Raw genomic sequence first — 23,003 nt, forward strand, 5'->3', positions numbered from 1 at the left:
TCACAATTTCCTCTCCTCACTATGTAAAAGAACTCTTACCAATTTGTGGATTAATCAAAAGACCGAAACACGTACGGACGATCAAATTTTTCTAAGCCTTGATGTATTAACCTTTTCACATGTGTTCCCCATGATTTAATACTTGATTCAATTGAAAAACGCTGGCCCACTATTTGTAACTACACCGACTTGCCCATAACCACTTTCAAACACATCATTAACACTGTCCTGAATTGCTCTTATTTTATTGTTTCAATAATTTTTATCTACAAATCAAAGGTACTGCTATGGGTTGCCCATTCTCCCCTGGCATCATAGACCTAGTTTTACAAACCCTTGAAATTTCCGTTTTCTCCACATTAAATTTCCAAATATATTTTACGTTAGATATGTAGATGACATTTTTTTATAATAGACAAAGAACAATCAGATATAATAATCGATACCTTTAACAATTACAATAAGAGCATTCAGTTCACACATGAAACACAAATCGACAAACAAATTAAACTTTTTAGACGTGACTGTACACAAAATTGACAACATTATTTGCACAAATTGGTACAGAAAAACTACATGGTCCGGGAGATACCTTCATTACGCGTCATATTGTCCCAAAAATTATAAAGTCAATACAATCATTTCTTTGATAGACCACGCAATCATGTTGTCTCACTCTTCTTTTCATACCCAAAACACAACATTAGTAACTAAAACTTTATTAGAAAACGGATATCCCCTCACCCTCATCAATTCCATTACCAATAAGACTTTCCTATCATAAAAGTAACAATTATCAATCCATCTCCAAGTTATTCCAAGACAACAATATTAAACCAACTTTTCACAGCATGCCTTACATTGAAGGCTTATTTGATTATTTTGCCAAATTACTCAAGAAGAAAAATTTTCATTTCAGGAACAGCTCTCTATTCTTTTAAAGAAATGTTTTCAAAAATTAAATCCACCACCCCTCCTAAATTCAATACTAACATAGTTTATTACATCCCTTGCAAAAATTGTCAAAAACAATACATTGGCCAAACATCACAGTACATTCATAAGAGAATGAGACAACATGAATTAAGCGTCACTCATCATAAAGCCGAAATTTCCAAAGTACTCTTGTTCAGCATTCCATCGAAAACTCACATAATTTCACCTTTGAACCCAATATTTTATAGAGAGGATTGTACTTTTAAAAGACTTTTTTCTGAAAGCAGTTTAATCTTTTGAATTCGTCAAAAAGTGTTAATAAAAGATCAGATCACAATATCATTCATGACTCATATTTAATTTTTTAAACCTGATTAAAAATAATTAATCCTAATAGTTTTTGAATATGTGTATATATATACATGTATATGTGTTGTAATATATGTACATCCATATATATGCTTATATGTATGTTTTTGAGTATACACTATACACATACACTTGCATATGTGTTCATGTGTATAATTGTGGATACATTAATATATAGATATGTACATGTGTATGTATGAGTATGTAGGTGTGCATATACATGTTCATGTATGTATGTATATATATATATATATATATATGTATATATGTATATATATACATAATATTTCTCAACATTTACTAAAGCAATATTTTTCCTTTTTTCGTAATTACCAAACAAGAGCCATAAAAATCATTTTTGCCAAGAGTTCCGTGCTTTGTCCTTTACATCTGGCAGACAGAAATCCATATCAGTGTGTTTAAGTCTTGTGTAGTCGTAACATCTACAAATATCTTCCAAAAAAAATCGAGTGTTTTAACAAAAAAAATATTAGTGATATGGATATAAATTATTACAGGTAAATAATTTTGCTTCTCAATTTTATATAAAACCTTTTTTAGTTAAGTCTTATTACTATCTATCCGGTACATAATCCATTCCTTTATAACAAAATTTTTTTCTAATTAATCTGTATTGACCATTGTTAATTAATGTTAATCAGTATTTTAAAAAACATTGTATTTGACAGAATAAACCTGATGATGGAACGTACCTAGTTCCGAAACGTCGTATTAAACATCTTCAAAAAACAAATTGTTTTTTATTATTGGATTTACTGTTCGGAAAAGAAACAATCAATATATATATATACATATACATATATATACACATACATGCATATATCCATATACACACACATGCAAACATATAATACACATATACATATACAGATACAACAATATATACCTATATATGTACACATATACATGTACGACTATACATATATAAATATACGTATATACATATATGCAACGTGCATGCATATTCACAACGACGTACATGTACATGTATGAACCATACATATACTCATACCTATCTATGTAACTATAGCTATACACGTATACACATACATATACGCATAAACATGTATATATACATATATACACACATATATACATATACATATATATATACATATATATATATATACATATATATATACATATATATATATACATTTATACAACTAGTTAGTTAGTTGTGTATATATATATATGTATATACATATGTATATATATATATATATATATATATATATATATATATATATGTATGTATATATATATGTATATGTATATATGTGTGTATATATGTATATATACATGTTTATGCGTATATGTATGTGTATACGTGTATAGCTATAGTTGTGAATATGCATGCACGTTGCATATATGTATATACGTATATTTATATATGTATAGTCGTACATGTATATGTGTACATATATAGGTATATATTGTTGTATCTGTATATGTATATGTGGTATTATGTGTTTGAATATGTGTTGTATATGTGAGTATGCATGTATGTGTATATATGTATATGATATATATATAGTATATATAGATTATATATATGTGTGTATGTATATGTGTATATGTGTGTATATGTGTATGTATATATATGTATATATGCGTAGGTTTATATGAGTGTACTTAAATATTTTTGCCTATACTTTTTAATTATTTATTTAATTCTAGTCTCTACTACCTTTCCTATCTTTTATATTTGGGTTGTTGTTAAGTGTTGCTGTTTGTTAATTTTCTCTTATTGTATAGTTACTTTACCAATCCACATATATTATAATTACCTAGATATACTTATTTTCATACTGTTTTTAGATCCACTGATGATGACATTAAATTGAATGTCGAAAACGTTTGGAAATAAAGATTATTTTATAAATCTTTGGCTTTTCTTGTTTGATGTATCGCCCTCAAGAAACTCATATATTTCACATCAAAATTAACTACTAAATAATATATAGATATTATATATAGATATATATATATATATATATATAATTATATATATATATATACTAGCAAACCGGGCGAACTCCGTTTCACCACCAGATGGTTTCATTTTATGTAACATTTCGTTTGGTGATTAAAAGATGAAGAAAAAAATTGCCTGCTGTTGAAATTGAATAAAAATTTGCACAATACACGTGATTGATTTGATGGTTTCTCGTTTCACAGTGAACACAATGCCGGTTTGTCACATGAAATTAACTGATTAGAGAACAATGAGTAGCTGCGAAACAAATGAGTGGCACTCAAACAAAAAATATTAGTTTGCAGTACATGCTAAGTATCAAAGATGACGCTGTATGTAAAAAAAGAAAAAGTGTTTTCCTCTTTTCTGTTGAAATCTTGTTTCAATTTTCTTTGCTATGAACCTCACGGAGCCCGAGACCTTTCCAACGAATGCAAAATCGTCGAAATCGGTTCGTGCGTTCTGAAGTTATATCGTCAGGAAGGAAAACCTGACTTATTTTTATATAATAGATATGTATACTCCCAAGAGCTCAAATGTTTCTAAATTGATAAATAAAAATTCTCTGAAAGTTTTATATCTTAATATTAACTTTAAGATATTCCGCACTCTAACCAAAAAAAATTCGAAAATATCCATATTAAGGACCACCCTAATATATATTGGAAAAAACTTTTATTTGATGGATGAAAACAATGTAATTTTGACAAGATTATCAACTCTCATTCAAAATATTCTAACATATAATTTCCTCCCCAGGACAATCTTCAACCTGGTATGACCAGCCAGCCAACCAGCCATTACCTTCAAACCACTTTTGAATGTGTCTAATTTTCAATACACGATCGATGATTCGGATCCAAATTCCTGTGACACGATATCCAGGCATGCAGACAGTGGTTCGGGTCTACTGCTGATTGCCCTGGTGCACTCCAAACCTGATCATTCAGCCCGGAGGCGAAAGATCCGGGAAGCCTGGAGCAGGGAAAGGGATCGAGAAAGAGCTACTTTGGTTTTTCTAGTTGGGCAAGTTATAAATGAAGGTAAATAAATTTATTGATGATGAGAACAGATTTAATAAGTTTATGTTTCTGAATCGTTTGATACCGAAATTGGATTAGGTTATCGACGTTTTCTGAAAAACTGATACCACCTGATTTCAAAAGTTAAAAACCATTTGATAGAATTAGAAGAGGGCCTTGCCACTTGTGATAGAGTTTGGATTTGTGAATTTTTCACACTCTTTGACAAACAATTAATATCGTCTTCCTTTTAAGATCAATAATTTAAGTATTTACATCCTCACATATAAAAACACACTCACACACAGTGTGACTTAGAATCAGTTCATTACAAGCAGCCGATCTCATAACATCGAGAGAATAATATTGTTTGTTTTCAAATAACAAACTTAAAAAAGACAAAACTTATAGTAATTTTGATTTACAAAATTTACCTATTCGGCTGAAAAGTAACTCATAAATTTATTTTTTGATAAAATCTTTTTTAGTGAAAAAGTGATAAGTGATTCTAAAATATTACAGGCCTATGAAAAGTGATTTAATCACAACATATATTCCATATGCCCTAATTTATTACATTTATTCCTTTTTTAGATATCCAAACTGCTTTGGAGCTTGAAAATTCACAACACGGAGACTTGTTGCAAGGAAATTTCTTGGATTCCTATCACAATTTGTCTTATAAACATGCAATGGCATTGAAATATGCTTCTGAACGTTGTCCAGAAGTACCATTTATTCTCAAATGTGATGATGACATCGTTATAAATGTGCCTTTGCTTTTAAATGTGTTAGAATACTTCGAGAAACACTTTAAGAACACTTTGGAATACCAAGAAAAACATCCTACGAGTAATGTAGATGGAGTACTTAATAATAATAGATACATTATTAAAAACATTACAAAACGTTCACAAAAGTATAGTGATGATATATTGAAAGATTTACTAAAGTCTGAACTTTTTGGTAAACTTTCGAGAAGTAACTTAGTCACAAATAGTATTATTAATCATAAAAGTACAAATAGTTCTGAAATTTATAAACGCACCAAAAATTATTTAAATAATAATACAAGTGATTCTGAAAATTATGAACATACCAAAAATGATTTAAATAATAATTCAATCACATCTAGTCAACAAAACAGTCCTAAAACTTCTGTTCACAAGCGAAGTGCCTCGGATTTAAACTTCTGGAACAGAAAAACAGGAACGAGTAGTGATTTGGGAACAGTTTCCAATACTGAACATGTTTTCAAAGAAATAAAATTATCCAAATATGAAAATGAGATATTCAATGAAATTTTTATACGTAATGATGGTGATGATAATTTTGTTTACTGTGTTACAAATGTGCACGCCTGGGTCAGAAGGTAAATAGATTAGATGTAATTAATTAATTATTGAGTGAAGTTTCTAATGTAACTAAATTTAATTCTGGAATAATAGAAAGTCTTAAAATGCTGTAGATTGTTTATCTGAGAGTGTTGTAAGATGTCTGAAAGAGTTGCATATTGTCTGAGAGTGTAGAAAGTTATCTGAAAGTGTTTTACATTGTCTGAAAGAGTCTTTAAGATTGTCTGAGAGTACTGAAGAATTCCTGAAAATGTTGTGAATGTAACTGGAAATACCATTGTTGTGGCTTTTGCAAAAAATGTTTATAGAACAGAATTCAATAATTTGTCTGCCTGTCACTAAAAATCAATTCCTATTTTAACTTCTGCTCCTCGCACAATTATATTTAATAAAATAATTAGTTTATCGTGTTAACTAGTTAACTATTTAATATTATTTTTACTTTTTGCAGAAGTTTTCGCAGTAAATGGCGTGTCTCACCAAAAGTCTACCCTGACAAATATTATCCTACTTACTGTGCAGGAGGATTTGTTCTGTACATGCAGGAAAGTGCCAGGAGAATTTTTCAAGAGGCTCAGAAAAGATCACAAAAGGGCTTAGGTAATAATAGTAAGAGTACTTTTAAAGCACCCAAATCAATTATGTCAATTTAGCTAAGTAATTTCCAAGTTGTAGAGTATTATAATATTAGAAAATATTATTCACTAAACAACTTTTCCAAATGCATTACTTATAATAATCAAATTCTTTAACAATGTTAAGCAAAAAATACACTGTAAGAGCACCCGGATACAATTTCTATTCTTAGAATCAATTTTATTGTATTTTGAGTTGCTGAAAGGCTTTATAATATCACATTGTATTAATTTTTTAACATTTCAGCTTTTCTATGGATCGACGATGTTTATTTCACTGGCACTCTTGCAGAAGCTGCCAAAACTCGAAGAATAAGTGCCAAAAACCACAAATTGAGCTCAGACGACACAAAAGTGAGTTAAATCTTTATTAAACAATTAATTCCTGCACTATTTATTTATTTCTTCCAATTTATGTTTAGAGCCTGTTACGAATTCATAGAAGGAATAAATATTATTTGGAGAAAGGATTCCTAAAATTAAGGAAAAAGGTGAAGAGAAACTTCCTAATTGGACCTTGGTCAATTACAGAACAAGATTGGGCCGATCTTTGGGAACTTGTTGTTGATGGTGATAATTATGAGAATTCAGGATCAGAAAATGACTGAAATAATATATATATATATATATATATATAAATTTATTATCAATCAAGCTATAGATATTATGTATGATATCAAAATGCATTTTTTCAACTTCATATATAAAATATTTATCAAATTTGAATAAAAGTAATTAATTTTGGTATTATGACACTCTACAGCAACTAAGTATGCTTTAATATGTACTTAAGTACAGAAAATTTAATCAGAGTGCTCTAAAAGTACATTAATATACAATATTCTTTATAAGTCTCGAACCATTTTGCATATTATAAATGCTGTATGAGGCAATTAAATAATCTATATATACCATCATTTATCATCATATTGTCTTGATAATAGATAATAGATAATTAGTTAGAGTTAAAATTAATTTGCTCTATGCATTTACTTAATGAGTGTTGTATAAGACAAATTTGTATAAAATTAATTAACCTACAGTATTATCTAACATCATATAAATAAGGAAAATGGAATTGATGATTATTCAATCACCAACATGCATGTTTATTATTATTTACTCGATAAAACTTCTAACTGAATAGTTTTAAGGCTCACAATTATTATTAAACAATTATTTTAATGAGATCTGTAGTTTTAGTTATGTTATTTATGAATCATCCTGATTATCACTATTAGTTAAATCATTATAAAACAAAGCTGCCTTGCTTGTGCTTTTAATAATTAAATGATGTCAAATAAATTACTAGTTATTTATTAATGCTAGTCGAATTAATTTAGCAATTACAAACATTAGTATTATTAATTAGTCATTTTATAGAAACTATCAATTAGCTAATTCATAGAAATTATTAATAGTGTTATAAGCTTATGTAAGATAAATGAAGTGCCAATTATTGCAAAAAAAATTATGTATGTATAAATAAGAAATATGGATTGTATTATATATTAATCGTAGTAAAATATGTTTATTTTATATCTGTTAATGTAAATAGAATATTCAAAAAGCACAAAGATATATTATGAATTGGAATACCATATTTTTTGGTGAAAACATGAACTTTTTTGGTGTTAATAAACAATATATATTATATCAAGCAAGTTTTATAAACAAAAACAATTTGAGATTCGAAAATGTTTTGATCAAATTATAACTGTTTATTAAACAATAAACAAATGCAACAACCAAAAGAAACACGTTTGACTGCCGATACAGATGCGATTTCGAATAGAATTGAAAGAAAAGCTGTTGATTTTAAATTAACTCAAAATCTCTGGTGTAATATGTAAACAGATTCAACTGTTTTAATTATATGTACTTGTTTCAGTAAATTTAAAAACAAAACATATAAATTGTTACCATCGTTTATAAATTGTATCAGAATGTTTCCTACCTTCAAATTTAATTGAAATCTTTTAACTGTATAATTGTTTGAAAGATAAACTTATATTTCAGCAAATATGAGCAAAACATGTGAATTTTAAACGAGCCATTCAATATTTCACTAAAACACATACAGACTTTAATGATCATTATCGAAAACAGAATCCATGTAGTGTTTATTGTATATTAAACATGTTGTATATGATTTCAGTAAAATATTCTGCAACTCGTTTCAAATAGAAAATGTTTTAGGACTTACATTGATGATAAACTGTGCTCGATAGACCTTCAAATCTGCTGGCACTTGGTGACAACTCTCTCACCATTGTACTTATAATTTATTAGGACACATTACACAATTGTTATAATTGTCTTTGCACTTGCACAACGTATTGTGTTCATTGAACACATTATACAATTATCAGACAGACATTTTTGTCGAAGCACTTGAGGAACCTTTGCAAGAATTTAAATACATTACATACATAACCTATAAGTATAATGTATACTTACATATTTTGAATTTGAAATGAATTGATAATAAGATATGTTGAGGTCTTTGTAATAATAATATTACGTTATTACTGTAAGTAATATCAAGAAACCAGTACAATAAAAAATAATTAACTTTATTAAATATAAACGCGTGTGCTCCAACAAAAATCTGTCTTTTATAAACTGACAGCACACAACTGTCAAATATTCAAGATGGCCGACATAATGGCCGCTCTTGTGCAAATATGAATTCCCAATGGCGCGATTTTTGAAAAAATAAATAAAAAATAAAGTTTTAAATATATCACTGTTAACGAATCTATATTACGAAAGTAATTAACAATAACTAATTGATAAGCGAGAACTCATTAAACGCTGTTACTAATTATTTAGAATACATCGCAAAAATAAGGTAGGTTGATAGAAATGGCTCCAAGTTAAATATTTGTAATATGTAAGCAGATTCAACTTGTGAGGATAATTGTAAATATAAAAAAATACATTAAATGCTGAATTATATTCAAGCTTTGAAAGAAATTCACGTTATCAAAATAGAATATATAAGTTACTCAAAGATTTTCAGGTAAAATATAATCAAATCAATTTAAAGGCACGTCATTCGCACAGAGTTAGTTTCTGTTTATTAATATTTCACTGATTTTCATCACATGAGCACCCAAGTATCCCTTATAATAACCATATATTGAATTTATGATTGCATAGTTCTCATTTATGAGCTTTAGGAACTAGCATGAGCATTTTTAAACCAGTCGGACATTGCCTTATCACATATTTCAAATTTATCAAGATTCCTTGGATGAGTACACATATATGTATTTTTGAATTATTTGAAGACAATGAAATATATTATTACTATACTATTAATATATGGATAAATCCAACTAAAAATAAATGAAGATTTGAAATATATACACATTGAGTACCCAAATAAAATATATATTATTTTGTCGTTTCAAAATTGGCCAAACATATATACAAAAATGTTAAAAGTAGAATATTATAGTAGTAATAGATTATAAATACTATACTTATATTTGTGATGTATAAACTTACAAAATATATTAAGTACAAACTAAATATAACTATGATAAATATGATTTTTATAGTAACAATACATGATAAAATTTGAAATAGGTAGACTGTCGTAATTTTATTGTTGGAATTTTCATTCTACTTTAAAAAAAACTTCTACCTAAGTCATCTAACAAAAATAAAATAGCATCAGTGTTGATTTTCAGATATGTAATCAAATCCCAGTCGGTACGATAAAATGACTGAACACTTTTTCTTTTTGAGAATATACAGTAATACCATAATTGATGGCTCTTCTTCGTTTAGCACTTTTTTATTTAAGCCAGGGATTCACCAAAATGTGGTTGGAATTGTACAAAAATTTGTGGAATTAGTAAAACAAGTTAGTCTTTTTAATGATGATCTGAAGGAAACCAGAGATTGCAAAGATTTCAAAGAAGAGCTCATAAAGAACTTTTGGTCTTAGTAAATATAACTTAGACCATTAAGAAAGAAAATATGGACCAATCTGTTGAAAATTATACAAATTTTCCAATATGGGTTGTTGTAGATACTCCTATGCATATATACATTCATCAACAATTTCTCATCACTTTGTTCTGGGTATTACTGTATTAAAATTGTATAAAAGTATGCAAATGAATAAATAAATAACCTATATTTAACCTGCAAGTACTGTCTACTTAATCATACAATTGACCTTCCTAAACTACTGCTCCCACCTCCTGCATTTGTTCCAACAACTCTCGCTGGCAGACTATTTGTCTTCACCTGCAGCTGATGATTCTGCCCCAAAACAGTGCCCCCATCCAAAGCATGAGAATGAGCAAGAGCTATGCTTAGACATTGAACCCACTCTTCTGCATTTTTGCCATCTTTCGGTTTCAGAATCAGTGTCTGGTCTCCAGTGAAAATTTCAAAGGCCTTTGGGATGTTTCTGGCGCCTCCCCGGGATACTTTTACTGATCGGATTTGATTGATGTCGATACTCTCTCCACCGCTCTGGGTAAAATACATTTATTAATAAAAATATTAACATTTAATAAAAATAGAAATGTACAAGAGTTTTAGACAACAAGAACATTTTTGGATAATCTACAACATTTTAAGACTATAACATTTACAAACAATTTACAACATTTTCAGATAAGTTACAAAATTTTCATATAAATTTTGAATGCAACCTTGTTGCAAAAGTCTCATAAAAAGTTTCACTTCAATAATATGTCATATATTAATAAATGATAATTTACTAAATAATATTATATATTACTAAATACTATTATATATAACTAAATACTATGATCATTTACAAAACAATGCATTAAATTAAATCAAACTTTTATCCTTATCCTTACCGATCCTTTGCAAGACAGATGAGCACCAGATAGTGTAAAGTATCTCGTCCTCCAGCGCCTGAAGAGCCTCCATTTGCCTTTCTTCTCCTTCAATTTCCCTTCAATTACTGGCTGGGTGTTTCCTCTTAAAAATCCAACCGCTTTTTCAGGGTGGTTGCAAAGAAAACAGCCCCACTGTAGTAATTGAACGTCGTCGTCTGGTTTGACCAGTTCCTCCTGACTCTTTGATGGCGATCCTGGATCATCTTTGGATGATTTTTGATTTTTATTCGAGGCATTTGTTGGTGTGGAAGTTTTGCTTTTGGATCCATCAAAGTCTTCTCGAGTTAATGTGTTGTTTTTTGGTTTGGAGAGCTCGAAGACGTCGAAGAAACCAGATTGGCGGAGTTCATTTAGAAGGATTTCTTGATCCTGAGAAAAAAAATTCTATCTGTTCAAAATGTTTTAAAATGTGATACCAGCTAGGTGTATCACTGCTTAAGATAAGTGTAAAGATATTTAGATAAAACTTTCAATTGTTTATTTTAGGCTTCACTAAAAATAATTAATAACTAAACATCTACAATTGTCTAATATGTCTTCGATAAAAACTCAATCATAATATTTAATGTTCTCACAAACCATATCCTTTAATTCTATTATTCGTTTGTTGATTTTATAAACAAAGCATTGTTAATGTCTTCAAAGATCAATTGAATTATTAAGCATTAATAAACAATAACAACAAACAACAAATCAAAACAAGAATTCTAACAAACTGCGCCATGGTTCGATTGGTTGTTTAATTCAGGAAGAATCATACAGCATATTAGCAAGTCTGGCTAGTTCTAGCCATCAGAAAAATAATAATAATATATGTATATATATATAAATATATATATATATATATATATATAGTAATTAGACAAAATAGTAAATATATATCAGTTCTTTTTCTTACCTTAGCACAAGGAAAGGCACTAGTGACCAAAGTGACAAAAGTCTTATTCTCGCACTTCAATGTGTCCCAACAATGTTTAAGACTGCTTACCGAAGCATCTCGACTGCTCAAAGCATTCTCTGATCTGGCCTGTAAGATATACAGAGACAGTAAAATATTGTTTGAATAACTTTGATGATTTTGCTGAAGTGAAACTTCTAATATGCCTTCCAACAAGAATGTGCTCTGTGGATAGTCTGAAGAGGTTGTGAGTTGTTCAAGAATGCAAGTTATTTAAAAATGTTTTCAAAATGTCTAAAAATGTTGTAATTTGCCTTAAAATGTTGTACTTTGTCTAAAAATGCTGTAGATTGACAAAAAATGTTGTGAAAATTGTGGATTTTCTACAAATGTTGTGCATTGTCTAAAAATGTTGTAAATTGCTTAAAAATATTGTACTTTGTCTAAAAATGTTGTAAAATATCTAAAAATGTTGTAAATATTCCCTAAAAATGTTATACTATATGTTATACATATAAAAATGTTGTAAACTGCCTAAAAATATTGTAAATTGTCTAAAAATATTGAGGATTTTCTACAAATGTTGTGCATTGTCTAAAAATATTGTAAATTGCTTAAAAATATTGCACTTTGTCTAAAAATCTTGTAAAATGTTTAAAAATGTTGTAAATATTCCCTAAAAATGTTATACTATATGTTATATATATATAAATGTTGTAAACTGCCTAAAAATATTGTAAATTGTCTAAAAATGTTGTAAAATGTCTAAAAATGTTGTAAATTTCTTAAAAATGTTATACTATATGTCATATTTATAAAAATGTTGTGAACTGCCTAAAAATGTTGAAAATTGTCTAAAAACATTGTGGATTTTCTACAAATGTTGTGCATTGTCTAAAAATATTGTAAATTGCTTAAAAATATTGTACTTTGTCTAAAAATGTTGTAAAATATCTAACAATGTTGTAAATTCCCTAAAAATGTTATACTTTGTCTAAAACTGTTATAAATTATCATTATAAGTTATAATTTTCGGCATCTTTGATAATTTTGCTGAAGCGAAATTTCTAATACGACTTTCAACAAGAATGCATGGATAGTCTGAATAGATTGTGGATCATTTAAGAATGTTGTAAGTTATTTAAAAATATTTCAAAATGTCTTGCATTGTCTAAAAATGTTGTAAATTGCCTTAAAATGTTGTACTTTGCCTAAAAAAGTTATACACTCTCTAAAAATGCTGTAAATTGCCTAAAAATCTTGTAGTTTGTCTAAAAATGCTGTGAACTGTCTAAAAATGTTGTGAACCGCCTAAAAATGTTGTAAATTGTCTAAAAATATTGTGGATTTTCTAAAAATGTTGTGCATTATCTAAAAATGTTGTAAATTGCTCAAAAATATTGTGCTTTGTATAAAAATGTTGTAAAATGTCTAAAAATGTTGTAAATTCCCTAACAATGTTATACTTTGTCTAAAAAGTTATAAATTATCTAAAAATGTTATAAATTATCATTATAAGTTATAATTTTTGGCAACTTATTGTTATAAGTTGTTCAAAAATGTTGTACATTATAAAAATAGTGTACATTGTCCAAAAATTCTGTAAATTATCTTGAAAGTGTTGTGGATTGTCTAAAAATATTCTTAATTGTCTGAAAACGTAGTATATTGTCTAATAATTGTCATATATTGTTTAAAAATATTGTACATTGTCTAAAAATGTTACAGGTAGTCTGAAAATGATGTAGATAATGATGATCAATGAATGATAAAGAATGAAAGACTTAAAAAAAATAATTCGAGTCCACTAAAAATCTATTTCTATTCCCACATTACTTAGTTTTAAATCTTTTGCACTCCCTAATTTTTTTACACAGTAATTTGTATACTTTATACCTGTAAAGCAATAAACATCAAATGTATCCAAATCTTTGGATTTCTTGTCCGCATCGTGAAAAATGTTCTCGAATACAAACAGTGTTCTCCTCTGGTCTGACAAGTAAAGTGTAATTTTGCTAATTTCTTAGCTCTTCTCTCTGAAAATATAAAATAAATATAGATGTAAACATAAACATATAAATATATAAATATAAATAATATCAGAAATATTAGGAAAACAATAAAATAAACATCTAAAATCTTTTATCTAACCTTCTATTGTACATTTAGCAGGTGGAGGTATCCTGGAAGACATGTTATCCATATAAGCCTTGATTTTATCGAGGTGCTTCTCACAAAAGTGCTGAACAGTATCACGCATAGGAAATGGTTCAAAAACACTCATCCTCTGAAAAAAAAATATGTTGAGTCAGTTCAAACTAATTGCCATATTAATATGATAATTATTACTTACCTGGTTAGCTGCATTGTTTGTATTGAGAAGTGTTATTGATGTGTTGTTGTTCCGACGAGATATCACATTGCTGGGAACTGTTATGCTCAAGGGATTCGAACCTAAAAGAAAAGCAATTCATCATTAATCATTTCTATTGTACTAATTATATATAGAAGTATATAATTACCGTAATTAACTCCAACAACTGATGTATTTGCATTGTTATTGGCAGATCTTGGTGGAACTCGAGGGGGTAAAGTGCTTGTTGTTACAGTGACTCCTCCTGATTGCACCTAAATATATAAAAAGATTATATATATATATATATATATATATCTTACTTTTTTTATTATTTATTTTGTTTGCTATAAAATATAATGTTTAATTAAAGACTTACATAGTGAATTAATTTGATCCAACTTTACTGAGAGCATGTACAGAATAAAATGTTTTATTGCATTATTTATATAATATTATATTTATATAAATTTAACTATGTGTAACTGGCATTTTGTTTTTCCCTTATGTGTCAATGAAAAGTCTTATTCTCGTTATGTTCATGCAAGTTTCTTTACAACTAGTTTTAAACAAAAAGTTATATCTGTAAGTTTACCTTATTGGTCGTCTGTTGAGATGTGTTTGGTATCCCCCATTTATTGTGCCCTGTAACAACAACACTATTACTGAGCGGAGGCACTGGTGTCACTTGTAAGCTTCCTGCACTCGATGTCCAAGCTGTCACATTGCCAGGTGCCAACATTTGTGCACCACTTGCACCTTAATAGAAACACCAGATTCAAAACCAAGATAACAATTTAAAATATTTACCATATCCAACTTACCATTAAAATTATTATTGCCTTCACCAGAATTACCATTCACATTACATGTTGCAACATTTGTGGCATTACCCGAACTGAATCCATTATTATTATTACTATTATTATTTATAGAATAAGTGGCAACACTTGTGTTATTTAAAATGTGATTATTGTTTGTGTTTCCTACAGCAACAGGGTTTGAAAAGTTATGTTGGACAGCATTCTGGTGGACATGAATTGGATTCATTGTAGCTGAAAGCATAAACAGTTTTTGATGTGAAGTATAGTTTAAAAAAAGTATAATTGTGAACTTACTGTGTGTTAAGAGAGCCCCATGACTGCCACCATGGTGCTGCTGTCCTACTCCTGAATTGGCAGTGTTCATGTTGATCTGCTGAGACGATACTGAGCTGTGTAGTCCTCCAACAGAGCCACCAGCTCCTGAAGACATGTTATTTAGACGAGTAGCACTCCTATGTGTATTGTTACCTAAAACAAAACTTAAATAAATAATACAATCCAAATCATGATGCTACAATTATCACTTGTCAAATTTAATCTAAACATCACTCATTATTTATTTATTATACCTGAATGTAATCGGCCAGTACTTCTAGAATCCCCCAACTTAGCTCGCCTTGTATATCCAGGATTGACAGCAACCTGATTAGTTTGACCAGTTTGGCCAGTTAGTTTAACAATAGTTACACCTCCAGAAGTGTGATTCACCTGATTAGTGCTGATGGATAAATAAAAATTAATTATAATACTTAAAAAACATATAGAATAATTGTTTACCTTCTATTATTGTTAACACCGTTAATACTTGTAACATTATTATTGTTAATATTATTATTATTCATATTTCTCTGCCGAACACTTGACAACATTTTATCCGTAAACAAAACTGGATAACTTGAACATAACAAGGTAGCCTCTCGCAGCAATGTTGTCTGTGAACCTCTGTCAGCTTTTGGCAAATGCTCCAACACAAAATTTAAAGCCTCTTGAGCTTTATCCTGAAAATAATATAATACCAATAGTAAATCAATCATATACAATCAGTGAAAACAATTATTTACCTTGCTTAGTTTTCCAACAGCAGCAATTATCCTGGCTGCCAAACATACTGCTCCGGGGTTCTTTGCTGCAGCAGCCCTGACTCCTGCAACATGATCAGCGAGCAGGGATGGTCTACGCTCTGCCAAACCAGCTAAGACTTGCATTGTGGCTGCTGAGGTTGCCGGAGGAGATAGGTACTCACAGAGTTGGGGCACACTTGCCTCCAGAAGCTAGTAACACAGAATTGAAATTGTATACAAAACAATATTTTGTTAAAAATGAATCTAAAATATTTAAGAAATTTGATCAGTTATATTTATATTATCTTACCATAGGTTTATTTTTGGCAATCAGGGAAAACAAATGAAGCAAATGCAATTGTTCTTGGACGTCACAGTGCGGTAGTAAAGCAACTAATGCCATTGTGTGATTACCCAAAGGCTCAGGTGACACTTGATAAATCTGAGCTAGCACTCTGCATAAGGGATAGTTTCCTAAAAATATTTTATTAATAACAATATAATTATATCAGAGAATTAAAGGCCAATATAAGTTTTTACCTGATATTATTGAATCCAAAACAGGCTGGACATGTGGTGAAAGCAAAGAAGCATGTTCAATAGCAGCCAATGATAAATATCTGGCTAAATTTCTGGACAACTCTTTGTTTCCTTTATGCAAAAATTTCACGGTTACAGGCAAAGCTACTTCCATCACAGCCCTCTTGCTATAATTCTAAGAATATAACTTATATTAATACACAAATCATACAGAAATATATTATCTATTACTCTTACCAAAAATACACTGGCTATAACATCAGCTGCAATCTTGGCATGTGGGGGGTCCTGGTCCTTTGCACCAGGTCGTAGACTGTGATGTAAACATGATTCTAAAAGAGCTACCAAAGCCTGGCAATGCCTTTCAGCACTATCAGTCTCTCTGATACAACTTGTGACTCGAGTAACACAGATTTCCACCACAGACTGGTCATTCGAGTTCCTTCCATAGTCTGGTTGAGAGGCTATTTGGGTAATCTCATTCAACTGGGGAAAGATGAGAAGTGAGAATGAAATTTGTAAATAAAAAAATTATAGTATCTAAATGTAACAAAATTGTAAAATATAGTTACAGTTTATTTAACTTGATGTGACTTTCAGTTGCAATATATAGGCTGAAAATGTTCTAGTTGTCTGAAAATGTTCAAAATAGTCTAAAAATATTGTAAATTGTTTGAAAATGTTGTAAATTGTCTGACAATGATATAGATTGCCTGAAAATGTTGGAATTTAACTAAAAATGTTGGAAATTGTCTGAAAGTGTTGTAAACTGTCTGACAAAGGTGTAATTGTCTGAAAATGATGTAAATTGTCTGAAAATGTTGTAAATTGTCTTATAATGTTGTAATTTGTTTGAAAATGTTGTAAATTGTCCAAAAATATTGTAAATAATCTAACAATGTTGTAAATTGTCTGAAAATGTTTATGTTGTCTGTAAATATCGTAAATTGTCTGAAAATTATGTAATTATTCTAAAAATAGCAAAGTTTGCCCAAAATTAAATGTTATTAAATTAATCTGTGTTAAAATAATTTTATAAGCTTTAACTTAGCTAAAGATTAAACTACTTAGAGTATTACTACTAAAGCATAAAAAATGTAATTATGCATTACATTTTGCCTTTTTATAAGATGTTATTTTAGATTTAAATTAAAGTTAGATTCTATATTATTTTAAAATCACAATATATATACATATGTTTATATATATATATATATATATATATATATATCATTAATATATAAGATTATTTCAAATAGTATGCAAATATATACATTTGTATATATTTACATCTCACTAAATTATTCAAAAAACAAGTATTTGTAGCATTTGACATTTACCACTTCTGTTAGGTCATCTACAATGACATTATCTGCCACAGAAAATAAATCACCAGCTCTAGACAGATCTCGCTTCCCCAAAACTTGCGTGAACAGTTCATGCATTTTTTAGGCGTTTTTATTTTTCCAAAAATAAGCTGACAGTCGAAGAACACATTTTGGAAATTGAATAAAAACTTGTATGAGAATGAATGTAAATCAGCCTTGAATCTGAAATATTAAAAATTTTATAATTATAGGTAAAACCAAATATAAATTAAGATTGTTTTTTTTTTAACTTTTGACCCGACTGACCCCAATGTGTACACCGGGTGTCATCACTAATTAAGGTTTTAATTAATTCAAGTACTTTTATATATAAGTAATTTATGTAGTTTAGAAGTTCATAATAATGTTTAAGACTATAATGTTTTTATTAGTATTAAACATGATACAGGTATGTGTGAGTACCACCTGAGGTAACTGACCTTTCTCTTTGCAAAACCACTGTAGAAAGCTGTCACTTGTATAAATTAAGTTGGAAGCACAGAAAATATAACTTTTTTCTAATCTTATCTACAAATTTGATAATACAATTATATCATTTGATATTCAATTCCAAAATGGACCACTTGCACAAATGTATGTTGCATTTTTAGGGGTTAATATAAACAAAAAAATTGTATGATTTTGAAATATACATTGGTAAAAAAATATATACAAATATACTCACTTGTAAATAAACACTTGATAAATTATATCACACTAAACAATAAACAATAATATCATTCACCATTTACATCGTCCCACTTAATGCCACATATGCTATCAACTTTTTTCACCTGACATTCAATTTGAACTAAATACACCACTTGCTTGAGTTGTTTAATTAATAATTAATCATTTGTATGCTTTTTTAAATAATTTGCAATTCTTATTTAATATAATTATCGTTAGTTCAATTGAAGAGAATGTAAAAAAGTTTAAAAATCGACTTTGACAGTTCTACTTGTTTGACAGCTGACAATGGTGTTACCAGAGAAGAGTTGCCAATAGTAAAGTAAAAAAATATTGCTGCGCGGTTTTTTTAAAGTGAGAGATTTGAAAATTATTTAAAATAAATTAATACAAATAAAATATAATTTATTTTAAACTACTTATAATATAAAAATTAACTACTTATAATATAAATTATAAGTAGTTAAACACTATCAATCATGTTTTGCCATCAATAGAATTAAATTTTTAACTGAAAACTATATTTTAAGGTCATTGAAAAATGTGTAATTGTAATAATAAATTTTATACTTAATAAAGTTTATCCTACAAAATTAATAAAGTATATCCTACAAAATGTAGTATAATCACAACAAATAAAACCCATAATTTTGCAAACTAAATTCTGCATAACAAATAAACTTGATTTTTAAGATCAGCCTCGAAGCGCATCAAATTCTTGTTTTAAATCATTAGAAAAAACATGTAAATATTTAAACTATCTATATGCATTAACATTATATGGATTTGATTATTTAAAATTTTTTAAACCAACTTTGTTTTTTTTTTTCAGGTCACTTTCACACTTATAGTCATAAACAAAATGATTTATAAGAGAAAACCATACAAATAAAATTATAGAAATATTATTGGATGTTTCTAAATTGATTAGAGTTAATGTAGCAATAACAAATTCAAAAATAACAAAAATTTTCATAAAAAATATTTCAAGAATATTTAACTTCAAAAATATAATATAATATAATATAATATAATATAATATAATATAATATAATATAGTATATATATATATATATATATATATATATATATATATAATATGTGTATGCAAATTGTGCAATGCATTTAAAGTGACTCAATGCACACAATGCATTTATAATGAACAAAAAATCGTTCAGGAATTTTACCTTTTACTTACATATACATATCACATATCTATGATATATATATATATATATATATACTCGTATATATATATATATATATATATATATATATATACATATATCATAGCTATTTATATAGTTTATAAGCGAAATTCATTAAATGGTTTTTAAATTTTTGAGATCAGTGCAGCCGTTTTTGAGAAAACGTCGGAAAAAGATCAAAGTTTGACTCATAATAATAATAAATGGTGGTCTGCACGGAGGCAGGTCCATTGTGTGAGAACCATCACAAATAAATGATTCCCTTACCTTTCGTCGTCTATCATTCCCATTACCACTATTCCCCCCATCCTTTATATACTTTTTTATGTATTTTCCTTTCCAAACTTCTGCATCCATGCTTCCTGATCCTGCGCTTTATCATTTAGTTTCCTGTATTTTTTCTTATCGCGTAAATCGTCAATGGTCTGCATTCTTCTTCTTCCCATTCCTGTCAGCCTTCTATTTTACCCTAGACGACGTCGTGCAGGAGGCACTCATTTGCAGAAGGAGTCCGATCCAGTTTCCTTTTCTTTTCAGGATCGAGTCCTTTCTTTGTTCACTCTTCTCAGTACTTCTTCATTTGTGATCTTGTCTGTCCACTTTATCTTCTCCAGCACCACATTTCAAAACTCTCCAAGTAGTTCTTGACGACCTTGCTTAGAGTCCATGTCTCTGATTTGTACAGAGCTATGTTCCATACATAGCACTTTATTAGTCTCTTCCGCAACTCGAGACTCATACATATCTGTATCGAATTTGGCGACAAATGATTCAGAATGACTTGAAACATATATAATTAGCAAATCGGATTTTCTGGCAAAAGCATAACTTCTCATTTGGGAAGATAGTAATAAAGATATACTACTTATTAATAAACAATATGAAAATCTAGTGTTGTTAATATGATTCGTTTTATGTCAGCGAGTTTTACTGTTAAAACACACAAGAGAAAGTTGATCATATAAATACATATGTGTATGTATAATATATATACATACACATGTGTGAATGTATATATATATGTATATACATATGTAAATATGTATACGTATATGTTTATTATAAATGCATATTAGTACTGCATAAATTTAAAATCAATTGCGAAAGAATAAATTCTTTTTCAAAAAGAAATTGTGATGAAAGTGGATGGATGCAAGGTGCGTTAAAAAAGCATTGATGGACATTATTTTTCTTGTTAACTTCGCCGATAAGAAGTTTATGTTTTCATTGGAAAATGCGTCTTGCTAAATTCATGTTCAAGATAAAAAGTATGAGTGCAACCTTTTGCCGTCATTTTCTCAAAAACTTTTGCGCTGTTTTCAAAATTTTAAAAGTGCATAAAGAAAGTTCAGTTCCTATTGATTTAGATTTATTTACAAATATCAGGAAGTTCATTATGCCCAAAATAATGTTTCGCTCCAGTCATTCTGAATCGTTTGACAAGGAAATACAAAAAACGTGTGAGTGCAACCTATCGCCGCCATTTTCTCAAAAACTGCTGCAACGTTTTCAAAATTCCAAAAGTCCATAAACGAATCTCAATTCCTATTTGGAAATCGTTAACAGAATTTTACTGTGGTTTGTTTATTAATTTTAATGCATGGAATTTGAATTTAAAAACACTTAATCCTCTTATGTCTATCTGCATTACCAAGAGTCTTCAACCATCCAAAGACTTTTGAATCCCATTTAAACAACAATTTGTAGGTACTTTTAAGTACCGTAAGACACAAACATTCGTTTTCTAGTTTGAATTAATATTAATAATTTATACCATTGACGTCTTGCAAAAATTTATATAGGGTCCGCCAAATAACTTTTTTTTTGAAAATTCTATAAAAAAATTACTGTTTTTTTTTAATTTGAAATAATAGTTTTGGTTTGTAAGGGAAATGCAAATGGCAGCCTAACTTTTAAATGGTTGCCAAAAAATCAAAATGGATGCCAAAAAATCAAAATGGATGCTAAAGATTCAAAATGGCCGCCAATGATGGCGGACTCTTTATAATTTATATATAATCAACATAACATGATGAGCAAATTCGTCAAAGTGGTAGAAGATACGGAATGGAAATCAACAACGACAAGTCGAAAGTGATGAGGATCACAAAAAGAGATAAGGTCCTGGGGATAACGGTAGAAAATCGACCTGGATCATTCCAAATACCTTGGGAAGCATCCTGATCAGAGGATAATACACGAGAGAGGTCAGGGCAAGGATCAAGAGCGTCTCGACTTGTGGAAAAGACTAATAAAATGTTTGGAGCAGAGCTTTGTACGGATCAGATGCATGGAGAAAACTCTAAGAAAGGCCAACAAAAATTACTTGGAGAGTTTTGAAATGTGGTGCTGGAGATGAATGGAGAAGATACTGTGGACAGATGAGGTAACAAATAAAGAAGTCCCGAGAAGAGTGGGCGAAGAAAGGACTCTACTGAGCACAATCCTGAAAAGAAAAGAAAACTGCATCGGACTCGTTCTGCATGAAAGTGCCTCCTGCACGATGTCGTCAAAGGACTGAAAGGAATGGGGAAGAAGAGTGCAGACGGTTGACTATTTACGCGAGAAGAGAAAATACAGGAAACTGAATAATAAAGCGCAGAATCAGGAAGCATGGAAGCACAAGTTTTGAAAGAAAAATACATAAAAAAGTATCAAAAAGGAAGAGAAACAGTGGCAATGGGAATGATAGACGACGAAGGATAAAATTATGTATATGTTTATAGTTTATAATAATTTGACTAATTCTATTCGCTAATAGTTTAAACTTTTAATTTTTATCTTGGATATCAATGCTTTCTCACATTCCACTGCACTCGACTCCGCTTCCATTGCAAAATATACACATTGA

At 29.0% G+C, this 23,003-nt stretch overlaps 1 protein-coding gene across 1 annotated transcript in view; it reads right to left on the minus strand.

The window, feature by feature from the left end:
* Nucleotides 1–19,079, minus strand: part of LOC113364083 (protein melted) — a 66,015-nt gene extending 46,936 nt beyond the window's left edge. The window contains 11 exon segments of the mRNA XM_026606544.1: nt 15,058–15,221; nt 15,287–15,517; nt 15,581–15,754; nt 15,856–16,004; nt 16,064–16,284; nt 16,348–16,557; nt 16,658–16,821; nt 16,888–17,062; nt 17,125–17,373; nt 18,228–18,437; nt 18,940–19,079. Of these exon segments, the coding sequence (XP_026462329.1) occupies nt 15,058–15,221; nt 15,287–15,517; nt 15,581–15,754; nt 15,856–16,004; nt 16,064–16,284; nt 16,348–16,557; nt 16,658–16,821; nt 16,888–17,062; nt 17,125–17,373; nt 18,228–18,332 (1,842 nt within the window). The 5' untranslated portion in view covers nt 18,333–18,437; nt 18,940–19,079.
* Nucleotides 19,080–23,003: the final 3,924 nt, after the last annotated feature.

Source organism: Ctenocephalides felis, unplaced genomic scaffold (genome assembly GCF_003426905.1).
Source record: "Ctenocephalides felis isolate EL2017-DRISC unplaced genomic scaffold, ASM342690v1 CF-g0.4_SCAFFOLD_00845, whole genome shotgun sequence".
NCBI classification, from domain to species: domain Eukaryota; kingdom Metazoa; phylum Arthropoda; class Insecta; order Siphonaptera; family Pulicidae; genus Ctenocephalides; species Ctenocephalides felis.